The sequence below is a fragment of the Elephantulus edwardii genome, unplaced genomic scaffold, assembly GCF_000299155.1.
Source record: "Elephantulus edwardii isolate Elephantulus edwardi_28Jun2011 unplaced genomic scaffold, EleEdw1.0 scaffold00014, whole genome shotgun sequence".
NCBI classification, from domain to species: Eukaryota; Metazoa; Chordata; class Mammalia; order Macroscelidea; family Macroscelididae; genus Elephantulus; species Elephantulus edwardii.
Window position 1 is genome coordinate 31,139,281 of NW_006399764.1, and position 11,467 is coordinate 31,150,747.

Here is an 11,467-nt window from a genome sequence, read left to right on the forward strand (position 1 = left end):
CCCTGTTGGAGAAGCTTTTGGATTTGCATGAGGATTTGATTCTTAGAAGGTCCCATTCATCTATTTTATCTTTTGGTTGTAGATTTTTCAGGATGCTTGGAAGACTGTTTATGTTGTGGATTAGGGCTTCTAGAGTTCTTCCAAGTTTTCTTTAATGACGTTAATAGTTAGATGGATTTAAGCAGAGTGGAGACAGTGAGGTTGGCTTAGGGTGATGCCGTACATAAAGTCTCTGTAAATGGAAACCTTGGAACCTGAGATCTCAAAACTTGTAAACGCTGCCCAGCATGTCCTGCTGTTTAGAGAGAGAGAATAAAGCAAGGCTGTGAACTGACTGTTGTCTCGAATTATGTCTTCCAGGGTGGCCAAGGCGATGAAGGTCCCTGTGTACGAGACTCCCGCTGGGTGGAGATTCTTCACGAATCTGATGGACTCAGGGCGCTGCTCTCTGTGTGGAGAGGAGAGCTTTGGCACGGGTAGGCTTTCTTGGGCTAATGTTACGGTGGAGAGGGGGGCGACTCCTCCTCTGTGCTCTCTGTTACCTCCATTTGGAGACCTTCTGAGAATCAAAGTCTGGAAGGAAGTCAGAAGCACAAAATCAGAGAAAATTACTGGGATGTGTGCTATGATCCAGTTTCCTCTTTGGCTCATGTCCATATCCATTTCTTCTTTCTCTTTCCATTTTTATTTTTGAGTTCTGGACATTTCTAGAATTTTATGAGTAGAGAGAATGCCACACAGAATCCTCATGTGCTTATCCACTGGTGGCAAGCATCATCGACTCCCGGGCAGCCTTGTTTGCTGTCCGTGGTAACCCACCAGGAAGTCCTTCTCCTTGTTTACAGGGAAGCAAGTTGCTAATGTTTATGGGTTGTTCCTTGGAGAGAGACATCATGCTCGGGAAAGTGGAGGGTCGGCAAAAGAGAGAAAGACCCTCAACCAGATGGACTGACACAGAGACTGCAGTTGGGAGGGGCTCCCGTGGGGAGGACAATAAAGAAGGAGACAGGACGACGCCTGGAAGGTGGATAGACTGTGTACCTGTTGGGGGGAAGAAAATACTTATTCATAAACAACTAGAGGACATGTCAGCGGCTGAAATCCACAGAAAGCATGGTGGTTATGGCGAGGACAGAGGGGATTTGGGAGGATGCTGTCCCTTTGGCTCGGACTAATGGTGACCCCGTGGACAAAAAAGTACCATCCTGCCCCGTCCTGCCCACCCTGCCCCATCCTGTCCCATCCTGCCCCATCCTGCTTTGTCCTGCCCCATCCTGCCCACCCTGTCCCGTCCTGCCACGTCCTGCCCTTTCCTGCCCCATCCTGCCCTGTCCTACCCCTTCCTGCCCTGTCCTACCCCTTCCTGCCCCATCCTGCCCCTTCTTGCCCCTTCTTGCTCTGTCCTGCACCCCCCACCCTGTTCTTCCCATCCTGTCCATCCTGCCCCGTCCTGCCCTGTCCTGCCCCTGCCTCACAATCTCTGCTGGACTTCAGGGCCTTGTTGTAGCCACTCTTCCCATCCAGCTCAGTGAAGGTCTTCCTCTTTTTTCCCTGGCCTTCTATTTTTCCAAGCATGATGTCCCTTAAAGGGAATGGCTTCTTCATAACATGCCCAAATGATGTCAGACGAAGTCTCCCCATCCTCGCCTTGGACACCCGATGAAATGTCTTCATGAACCTGAATTCATCCCATGGCAGACGGAGTAAGGATCTCATAAACCCCAAAGATTGTTTCCTCCCTCACCCCCCCTCTCTGCTGAACCCGGTCACTTCTGAGTTATTGATGGCAACAGGCACACAGGAAAAGCCAAACAAGCTAATATCTCATCTAAGGCAATGGAAAATGCCTTTAAACACCATTCTTAATGCAAGTATTGTTAGAAGTGTATAATAAAATGGTGATTGGAAATGCCAAAACTTTCTTTTAAATTTTTATAAAATTCCAATGTATTGTAATTTGGAACATTCTGTCCTATCTCCTTCGAACTGGTTTATATTTGTCGGTTTTGCGTTGGCTTACAAAAAAAATTAAATTATGAATCCTTCCAGAAGTTGAGATCACAAATGGCCGAGCTCTGGGACATTCATTCGAACATTGGAGCGATGGCAAATGCAACTGTCAGTACTGCTGAGAGGAAAAGCCAGCAGGGAGACATTTGTTTTCCTTCCCTTCTTCTCGCCTTCCCTCCACCTTCCCATCAGTTTGTCTATCCCTCCATCCTTCAACCATTCTCCCCTCCCTCCCTCCTTCCTTCCTATATCCTTCCCTCCTTTCTTCCTGTCTCCCTCCCTTTCTCCTTCCCTTCCTCTCTCCACTCCCTCCCTGATTCCTTCTCTCCTTGGTGGTCCATCCATCCACTCATCCACCCATCCATCCATCCATCCTCTCTCTAACCCTACAAATACTGTCTCAGAACCCACTATGCTGAAGAAGCAAAGCTGAACAAAATAGCAAATATTATTGTGAAAGATCTACCACAGAGTACTGTCTTAGAAGCACTAAAACATTACTATTTGCATGATTTTATGTGGCCTGAACTCAGAAAATGCACAATGAAGGTGATAGTGGAATCAAGATGGTGTCAAGCGTGGGACCCCCCCCACCCCCCAGACAGACTGCTCTTCAGCCTGACGGGTGCAGGGTCAGCTCTGGGCCTCGAGGAGGAGCCGCTCCAAAGGGCACAGCCTCTTCAGAGATGGATGCCAGCGGTGGTCACCAGAGAAGCCTCTTCCAAAACACTGGAGAACCTTGCTGGCCTTGGACTCCCAGCTCTCAATTTTATTATTTCAGCGCATCCTCTGTACAGGAAACTCAACTTGAAACACCAAACCCGGGTTGGTTCAGGCTCACAGGGAGCCTGTGGGCCGAGGATCCCATAGCATCCCAAGGGCTGGCATCTTTACACAAGAAGACTGGCACATCTTTCTCCTCCGGCTGGTGGGCTCCCATCAGCAGTCTTTCTGGTTTTACCAGCTGAACAGCCTGACCACCAGGGCTCCTGGACAATCCCAGGTTCCTTTAAGTTTGGAACATCAGAGAGGTGGTCACAGCCCCATTCTCATGAGCAGTTTTCTGCTATTTAAATGTCAGACTTTATAGACATTCTTTTCCCCTGTATGAAGCAGCAGCCCTGGGACCTGGGCCTCACTCACATGCACGGTCACTTGACCTTGTCAATGACCTTGGCTCTCTGGTGGAGCCCTGGATTGGGGTTGTCCAGACCTACAGATCACCACCAAGAGAAGCTGGGCAGTGCCCATCCCAGCCTGCTGCCCTGGCATGTTCAGAGTTCAAGATGCCATGCAGGAAATTTCTACCCGGACACCTCTTGTTTCTCTTGGATCAGCTGTGGGCAGAGGCTTGGCATTCTTGGGCCTGAGGCAGAGCCATTTCCTCAGGTGTCTGGCCCTGAGCTGTGCATTCCTGGCTGGCACACAGCTCCGTGCCCTAGGCCTCTGTGAAGGCCTCCGCCCTGAATCCCTTTAGACGCTTCTCCCCAGGCTCAGAACTAACTTGAGAGCAGTGCCAGGGCACCGGCTCCTGGCACAGCGACCCCACATGTGCAGATAACAGTGTGCACCGCTGGTTTTCCTGACAGAGTTTTCAGGACCCTGTTGATTGGGTGGGCTTTGTGTTGGGCTGAAAGTGATTGGGACCCACCAGCTGTTCCAAGGGAGAGAGATGAGGCGTCCTGTGTCCATTAGGATTTACAGCCTTCAATCCTAGTGGAAGGTCACTGTGAATCGGAATAGCCTGACAGTAGTGTTCATTTCCCAGAATTAGGTTGCCAGGCCTTGCTTCTGAAGCACGTCGGGTGGACTTGTTGAATCTCCAACCTTTGGGTGAGCCGCTGGACCTAGTAACTCTTTGTGCACCCAGGAACCGCCCATGGGAAGTGGCCCTGTTCACCCAAAGGCCACACCTTTCTGGCAGGTTGAATCCTTCAGCAGAGCCGTGAAACAAAGATGGGCTGTTTCCTCCCGTGTACCTGACAGCTGGAAACCGAGGGAGAGCGCCATTACTGGAACGGACTTGACAGCAGTGGGCTCTGGTCAGTGTGAGGGGTCTGTATGGCACAGTGGCTGAAGCCCCCGACACCTAACCAAAAGGTCTGTGCTTTGAGCCCATCAGCCTCTCTGGGGGAAGAAGATGCTTCTAGAAAGATTTGTCTGCTTCTAGAAAGATTTCCAGCCTCGGAAGTCCTGGGCAGCTCCCCACTGTCCTGTGGGGTGGCTAGAGTCAGAATCGACCTGGGCAGTGGCTTTCCCTTTACTGAAGACACAGCTTGAAACTTTCCAACAGTTTAAAAACTAGACGCAAAAGTGAAGGAAGGTGACAGTGATGAAGGACTGATCTGCTGCTTCTGTGGCTTCAGAGTGGAGGCAGATTTACGCAGAGCGACCCAGACATTCGTGACCCGAGACCACTTTGCACTGATGGGCCTTGGATCTGTGGAGGTCGCTTCCAGACCTGTGCAATAGAGCCGGTATCAATCAGTGAAGCAGGTTGTGGACTCAACTGCGGCTGTGAAGTGTGCAGCAGCCCAATAGAAAAGTGTCAAATGTTGGGAGAACAACCCAGGTGGGCTGAGACAGGACGGCTTGCTTGATGCAGGGTTTCCATAATCCTTCCATTTGTAAAGAAACGAACATCACAGTGAAGGACAGCAGAGAGATTAACTACCCATCAGCCACCTGCCCTCCGATGGACCAGCTCTCTGCCCCTTCCTCTCTCCTCAATGGGCCTCAGGTGGACCCTCTCTCCTCCCCCTGCTCTCTCCTCAGGGGGCCTCAGACCTCCCAGCCCCTTTGTATGGTCTGCACACCTTCTCACTGGGTGTTCACTGCTAGGCCTTTACTATTCACTTTCTTGAGCTGCGACAAAGAGAAGTGCACCCCCAGAACCCCTGCAATGACAGTCCAGTGGAAGCCTTCCCCTGTGTTTTAGCAGCCAATCCCCATCTCAAGGAGCTACTAAAAAAAGGGGGGGAACTGAGGGAGGGAGCAGAATGGGGGGGTAACATGTGCATCAATGAATGAATGAAAAATCTAGCTTTCCTGTAAACTTTCATTAAAATCACAAAAGAAAAAATCTATTTTTAAAAAAAAACAGAGCTGTGGGGAATACAGATCCTTTTATAGTCACTGATCCCTTATCAATCTGGGCATTTTAAAAAATAACTTGTGGCTAAGGCTGCCCATGCCAATCCACGGTTACTGCCATCCACCACCGGTTGGGGTTTCTGTGGTCCTCTCACTAGCCCCTGGCACCTCCCCTCCCTGCTCTGATGCTTCTGGCGGGGGGGGGGCTGTGTGAGCTGGCAGAGGGCCACGGCATGCACAGCCCTGCACTTCAGAACAAAGGGGTCCTTTGCTCTCGCCTGTAAATAAAAGTGATCTTTCAACTATAAAAGGACAAAAGGTTTTGAGAGTCTCTCAGTGGGCAGGGTTTCCTCTCTTTGTTTTTCTGGCCCTGGGCCATCAGCCAGTGCAGCAGTCCTCCAGATTTCTTCCATTTTTGTGGACAGTCTCCTGCCTGGGGCTGGGGCTGGACTCCTCCACAGGGACGGGGCCCAGAGGCCCAGAATTCTCATCACAGACCGTCAATCCTCTAGAGAAGCTTGGCCCTTCCTCCTCGTAAGTTCCCTATCGGACTCGCCAGAGCTGGAGGAAATTTCCTGCTAGAAATGCTCAAAGCCAAGTACACAGCTCTTTTTTCTTTTTATATTTTTTATTAATTTCATTGAACATTTACAGAGATTTTGGATTTCCATTAATTCATTATTGCAGCACATGGCTCTTTGCGTCAGTTGTCAAAGTGTTTTGGTTCAAGTGTTGAGCTAGGTGGTTGTTATGTAAATACCTTCCAGTTGGGTACAAGTCAGGGCGACCCACTGAACAGCCCACCTGAGCCCTGTGCTCTCCTGCGCCGTCCTCATCACCTCAGCCACAGTGAAGGTTAAAAATTATTAACGATTCAAAAATCTTAACCTTGTTAATAACCCAGGGGCTATAGGTCATGATCAAGGTTAAGAAGTTTACATAGAAGACTCACGACTTCTGTTTTCTCCTCATTTCCAGTAGCACTTGTCACTTTGAAGCTCTGTGCTCATTTGTTAAATCTTGCAATATTTCAAACTGTTCCATGGTGCTATTGTACGCTTCATAGAACATCACTTTTACACACACTCAAACTCAAAACTCAAATTCTCTGCCCCTAAGTCGGAACCGACTCATAGCTGACCCTTCTAGGGTTCTGAGGCTGCTGATGGCACCGGAAGAGACTGCCCGTCTTTTCCTCTTGAAGCCCTTGGTGGTGTGAACTATCAGAGAGGCACAGCCTTTGAGTTAACAGGGCAGGTCTCCAACTAGGCCTCCTGAGTCTCTGACTTCATGGGCCTCACTTATTGTGATGTCTGCCGTGCGGAGAGGCTATGGACCCCGCGCGGTATCTCTGGGTTCTTCCTGTGACTCTAGTATTTGGGGTTCCGGCTCGTCTGTACCTCAGGGCCTTTGGCTCTGTTGGCCCTCAGCTGGAGTGCTTTGTTACAAACCTTGTCTGGGTCACCACCCTGGCTGAGTCCCTGGGTCTGACCTGAAACTGCCCCCAGGTGAAGCAGCTGTACTGCTGTGACACACGTGACGTTGTTTTTCAGGCTTACCTCCATCATGATGCTGTCCTGAGGTGACGCATCTCTGGCTCACCCTTGTCTGATTCTCTGTTGTCTGTCTCCACATACTTAACTCTAAGCTTTATGAGGAAGGGGCCCTTGGTCACTGCTGGATGGCTGATACCTGGGGCAGCATTTGGTACAGGGCAGAGGCTCAGAGACGGGGTTCCCTCCAAGACAGTACCTCAAGGACAGCCACCATCCCTCTGTCAGTGGAGGTTTGCGAGCTGCTAAGATGCTGGGCAGCTTTCAGTGGAGTTTCCATATTCAAGCAGACTAGAAAGAAAGGCCTGGCAATCACCTTGAGAAAAGCAGCCAGTGAGAGCCCAGTGACCACAATGGTTGGATCTGCAGCCGACTGTGGGGTGGGGCAGGACTGGGCAGCACTTTCTTCCCTTATTGCCAGCGTCACTGGGGGTCAGGGCCAACTCAACACTGTCCACAGACGCCAGACAATCACTGACAAACACGACTGAGCAAACGTGACATCAGCTGAACTTACCACTCCATTAACTGTCTTCAGGATGGAAATATCTTTCGTATTATTACATCTACTTTCCATTGTCCACTTCTGAAAGTGTAGACCTGTTACGGGGCACGGCTGTGACAAGGAGCTCTGGTGGGGTAGGTGGTAGCGAGCAGCACTGCTAACCTGACAGAGGTGCGTCTCTGCAAGTTTGAATCCACCATTGACTCTTCTCATGTGACTTACAGCCTCTGAACACCTGCTGGAGGATCGGCTATGCAGGGCCTGACTCTAATGCAATAAGTTTGCAACATAATGACTAAGTAAACCCAAGCATTTCAGCAGAATACTCAATTTTAAACATGAAATCGTCATGTTTTTATGCAAATAACACATGCCTGCTGTGTTTGTCAACTGCTCACTCCCCTTGGGGGCTATTTTCATGAGTACTGCTAACCCAGTTTTTAAAATACGTTATTATTAAAAAGAAAAGCATAGTGTGCTTACAGAACTGTTCCTGGGGAAGGACTGCTATTTGTATGATAAAATGAGGGTAACTGGTGTTTCATCCCCCACTTTCCCATCACTGACCTTGTATTCTCCCCACGGATCAATCTAGTTCACCCTCTCTCCCACCCGCAGGCTCTGACCACCTCCGAGAGAAGGATGGTCTCTGGGCTGTCCTGGTCTGGCTGTCCATCCTCGCTGCCCGCAAGCAGAGCGTGGAGGAGATTGTCCGAGATCACTGGGCCAAGTTTGGACGCCACTATTACTGCAGGTGAGGACGAGGGTAAAGGTCTCCTTGTAGACCCTGGGAGATGCTGCTTAGAGATTTCTAAAATTCTAGGGAGTTCTAAAACTCTAAGGGAGGTTAGACCCTAAAGGGGAGATGTCCTTACCAGAGTGTGTACCAGTGTGTACTGGTGTGCGTACCAGTGTGTACTGGTGTGTGTACCAGAGGGTGCCAATGTGCATACCAGAGGGTGCCGGTGTGCGTACCAGAGGGTGCTGGTGTGTGTACCAGAGGGTGCCGATGTGCGTACCAGAGGGTGCCGATGTGCGTACCAGAGGGTGCTGGTGTGCGTACCAGAGCGTGCTGGTGTGTGTACCAGTGTGTACTGGTGAGTGTACCAGAGGGTGCCGGTGTACGTACCAGAGGGTGCCGGTGTGCGTACCAAAGGGTGCCGGTGTGTGTATCAGAGTGTGCTGGGCATGAGTTTTAAGGTGTCCTGGGTATTTATGCCAATGTGTGATAGAGATGCCTCTCAAGGTATGCTGGGCTTGCATGTCAAGGTGTGATAGGAATGTAGCGAGATGTGTTAGTTACGTGTCCCCAGAACCAAGCCTCGCTTTGAGTGCAGGGTGACCAGAAGGATGTTAATGTGGGGAGTGAGGTCTCAGAGTATTAGTGTATTAACACAGGGTTTCTGTGACTCCACTTAGCATCCCTGGTGGTATAGTGTATTGGTTTGGTAACTAAAAGGCCAGCAGTTCAAATCCACCAAATGCTGTGCTGGAGAAAGACAGGGCAGCTGCCACCTATTAAAATGCATGGCCTGGAAGCCAGGTCGAGGGTCACTGTCTGACAACAGGTGGCTTTAGAGACGCATTGTCGGCATCCCTTTGACACGGTGGGTTAAGTATTGGGCTGCTAACCAAGTGGCATCCACTTCCTAAACCACAAGCCTCGGGAAACTTTGTGAACTTTGATCAATGTGGATGGTCGTAGAGGGGCTTCAGGCCTTTTGTTCATAGAGTTGCTATAAGTTGTGCTTGACTTGAAGACAATCAACAACAAACAATGACTAGGGTTGATAGAAGGAGATTTGATGCCTTTCAGCTGTGGTGCTGGAGAAGAGTGTTGAATATACCATGGACTGCCAAGAAAACAAACAGATTCATCCTAGAGAGGGTTAAACCAGGCTGCTCCTTGGAGGCAAGGATTCTGAAGCTCCGTCTGACATACTTTGGGCATGTTGCAAGGAGGGACCAGTCCTTGGAGAAGGATGTCATGTTTGGGAGGGTGGAGAGATGGAGAAAGAGAGGGAGACCATGGATGAGATGGACTGAGACAGTGACTGGGGTAATGGGGGTAGGTGTGTTGGAGACAGTAAAGTTGGCACAGGATAGAGCAGGTTTCAGGCATAGATAGGGTTACTATGAGTTGCAACTGACTTGACACATAACAACCACAGCTCAAAGGTCAGTGGTTCAAATCTACTAACTGTTCCACAGAAGACAGATGAGCAGTCCACATTCAGGAAGACTGCAACCTCAGAAACCCGGAGCAGTTCTGTTCTGTCCTGTCGACTCCTTAGGGGTTGGACCTACAGCCCAGTGGGCCTGGCTCCGGTGGGGCGCCTCATTCTGCTTCACTTGTCAATAACCCTGCTTGGAAAAGCAGTGGGTGAGAGGAAGTGAGGGAGATGCCCTGGGGACGTCTGGCTCCGTGGGCAGTAGAGGGTTTGAGCAGAGCAGAGGCTGGGAGGACAGCAGAGGGTCAGGCAGGATTTCTGTCTGTGGCTCCTAAGGTCTGCTCTGTGGTTGACTTGGTGACCCCTAACACAAGATCAACGTGAATTGTTTACCAGTGGTGATGCTTGATAGTGTCTCATGGGCCTGGGGAACAGAAAGGCTTTCAACTTCCTTCTAAGGGAATTGTCTCTGGACTTTAGAGCAGAGCTTTGGACCGATTCATCCCAGTTTGAAGCCCTGCTGAGAATTTACCAGAGACACTGAATCAAAACTTACACTACATTCTCAGGTGATTTTATAAAATCTATAATAATCCCCTGTGGATGTGATGCGGGGGGATCTGTAAGAGTCTCTCAGCGACTTACAGGAATCTCCTTAATGTGGTTAAGAATCACCCAGGGAGCTTAGCAATCGTTCAGGGGCCCAAGAATCTACAAGCTGCCTGGAGAGCAATGAGAACCAGCTGGGGGCTTATTAAAATATAGTGTCTGATTCTATCTATGTGAGATCAAAATGCAAATTCTCAGCAGAGGGTTAAACCAGAACGGACCGGTTAGATAACTATGAAGGAAGCCAGTGGGAGGCTCACCTCACACCATCTTCCTTTTGGGTCTTGTTCATTCGGTGTGGTTTTTGTTGTTAGATGCCATCAAGTCAATTACAGCTCATGGTGACCCTCTGAGCATCCGATCTGAACCCTGCCCTGTGCTGTTCCATCCTCCTCCTCTCTGTCCTGTGCTGTGCCATCTTCATCCTCTCTGCCCTATGCTGTGCCACCCTCTCCGCCATGCTCAAGGTCATTCTAACAGTCACGGTGCCAGGTCATCTTGCTGAAGTTCTTCCTCTCTTTGACATTTCTCTTCACTCCTCTCTCTGCTTTCCCAGTGTGGTGTCACAAGAATGCGAGGCGATGCTCACCATCCTTGCCTCAAAGGAGCGCTGGTGGTGGCATTGCTGTTAGGTGCTGTCAAGTTGAGTTCGGCTGCCAGTGACCTTGTGAACAACAGCTCTGATCTTGTCCTGTCCTGTGCCACCCTCGTCAGCTCTGACACACTTGCGCCCAGCACCACAGCCACTGTTGATCCACCTGGTTGAGGGCTGTCTTCTCTTTCGCTGACCCTCCACCTTTCTAAGCCAGGTGGCCCTTTCCCGGGAATAGCATCTCCTAGCAACATGCCCAAAATAAGTGAAATGAAGCTTCACGATCCGTGCATCTAAGAAGCACTCTGGCTTCACTTCCTCTAAGACAGGTCTGTTTGTTCTCTTGGAGTCCCCGGGATGTTCAGTCCTCTCCTCCAACATGTTGCGTCAGAGGATCAATTCTTCTGTCATCCTTGTTCATCCAGCTCTCAGAGGCACTTCTGGTGGTTGAAAAGACCATGGCTTGACTCAGGCACACATTGGTCTTTAAACAGACATCACTGCTCTTCAGTACGTTGGAGAGGTCCTGGACAGCAGACATTCCCAATGTGATATTCTCCTGATCTCCTGACTGTTGGTACAAAGAGTGTTGATTGCAGATCCAATTAAGATGAAACCGTGGACAGAGTCAGTAGTTCTTCCATCTATCATGATATCATACATAGGGGTTTTCATGGAAAACCACTCTGCTTCTGGCTCCTGTGTCGGCCGGAGGCGGCAGGTCCCTCTGCTCCTCCCCTCCGGTTTAGGCTCCGCCTTGGGGCTTGTTACCTGGAGGCGTGTCAGAAGCTATTGTGTGAGTCCACTGCTTTGCATGGTCTCTGGTCTCAGCTGTGTTTGATTGATTATGCAAAGGCATTTGACTGCGTGGATCATAACAAACTGTGGCTGACTCTGAGAAGAATGGGAATCCCAGAACATTTAATTGTGCTAA

General features: G+C 50.0%; 1 protein-coding gene across 1 annotated transcript in view; it reads left to right on the forward strand.

Annotated features, from left to right (window-relative positions):
* The window catches only part of LOC102864789 (phosphoglucomutase-like protein 5-like), a 150,941-nt gene that overhangs the window by 97,061 nt on the left and 42,413 nt on the right, over window positions 1-11,467 (forward strand). Inside the window, exons 7-8 of the mRNA XM_006881328.1 lie at window positions 361-476; window positions 7,780-7,915. Of these exons, the coding sequence (XP_006881390.1) occupies window positions 361-476; window positions 7,780-7,915 (252 nt within the window). The remainder of the gene's footprint in view (window positions 1-360; window positions 477-7,779; window positions 7,916-11,467) is intronic.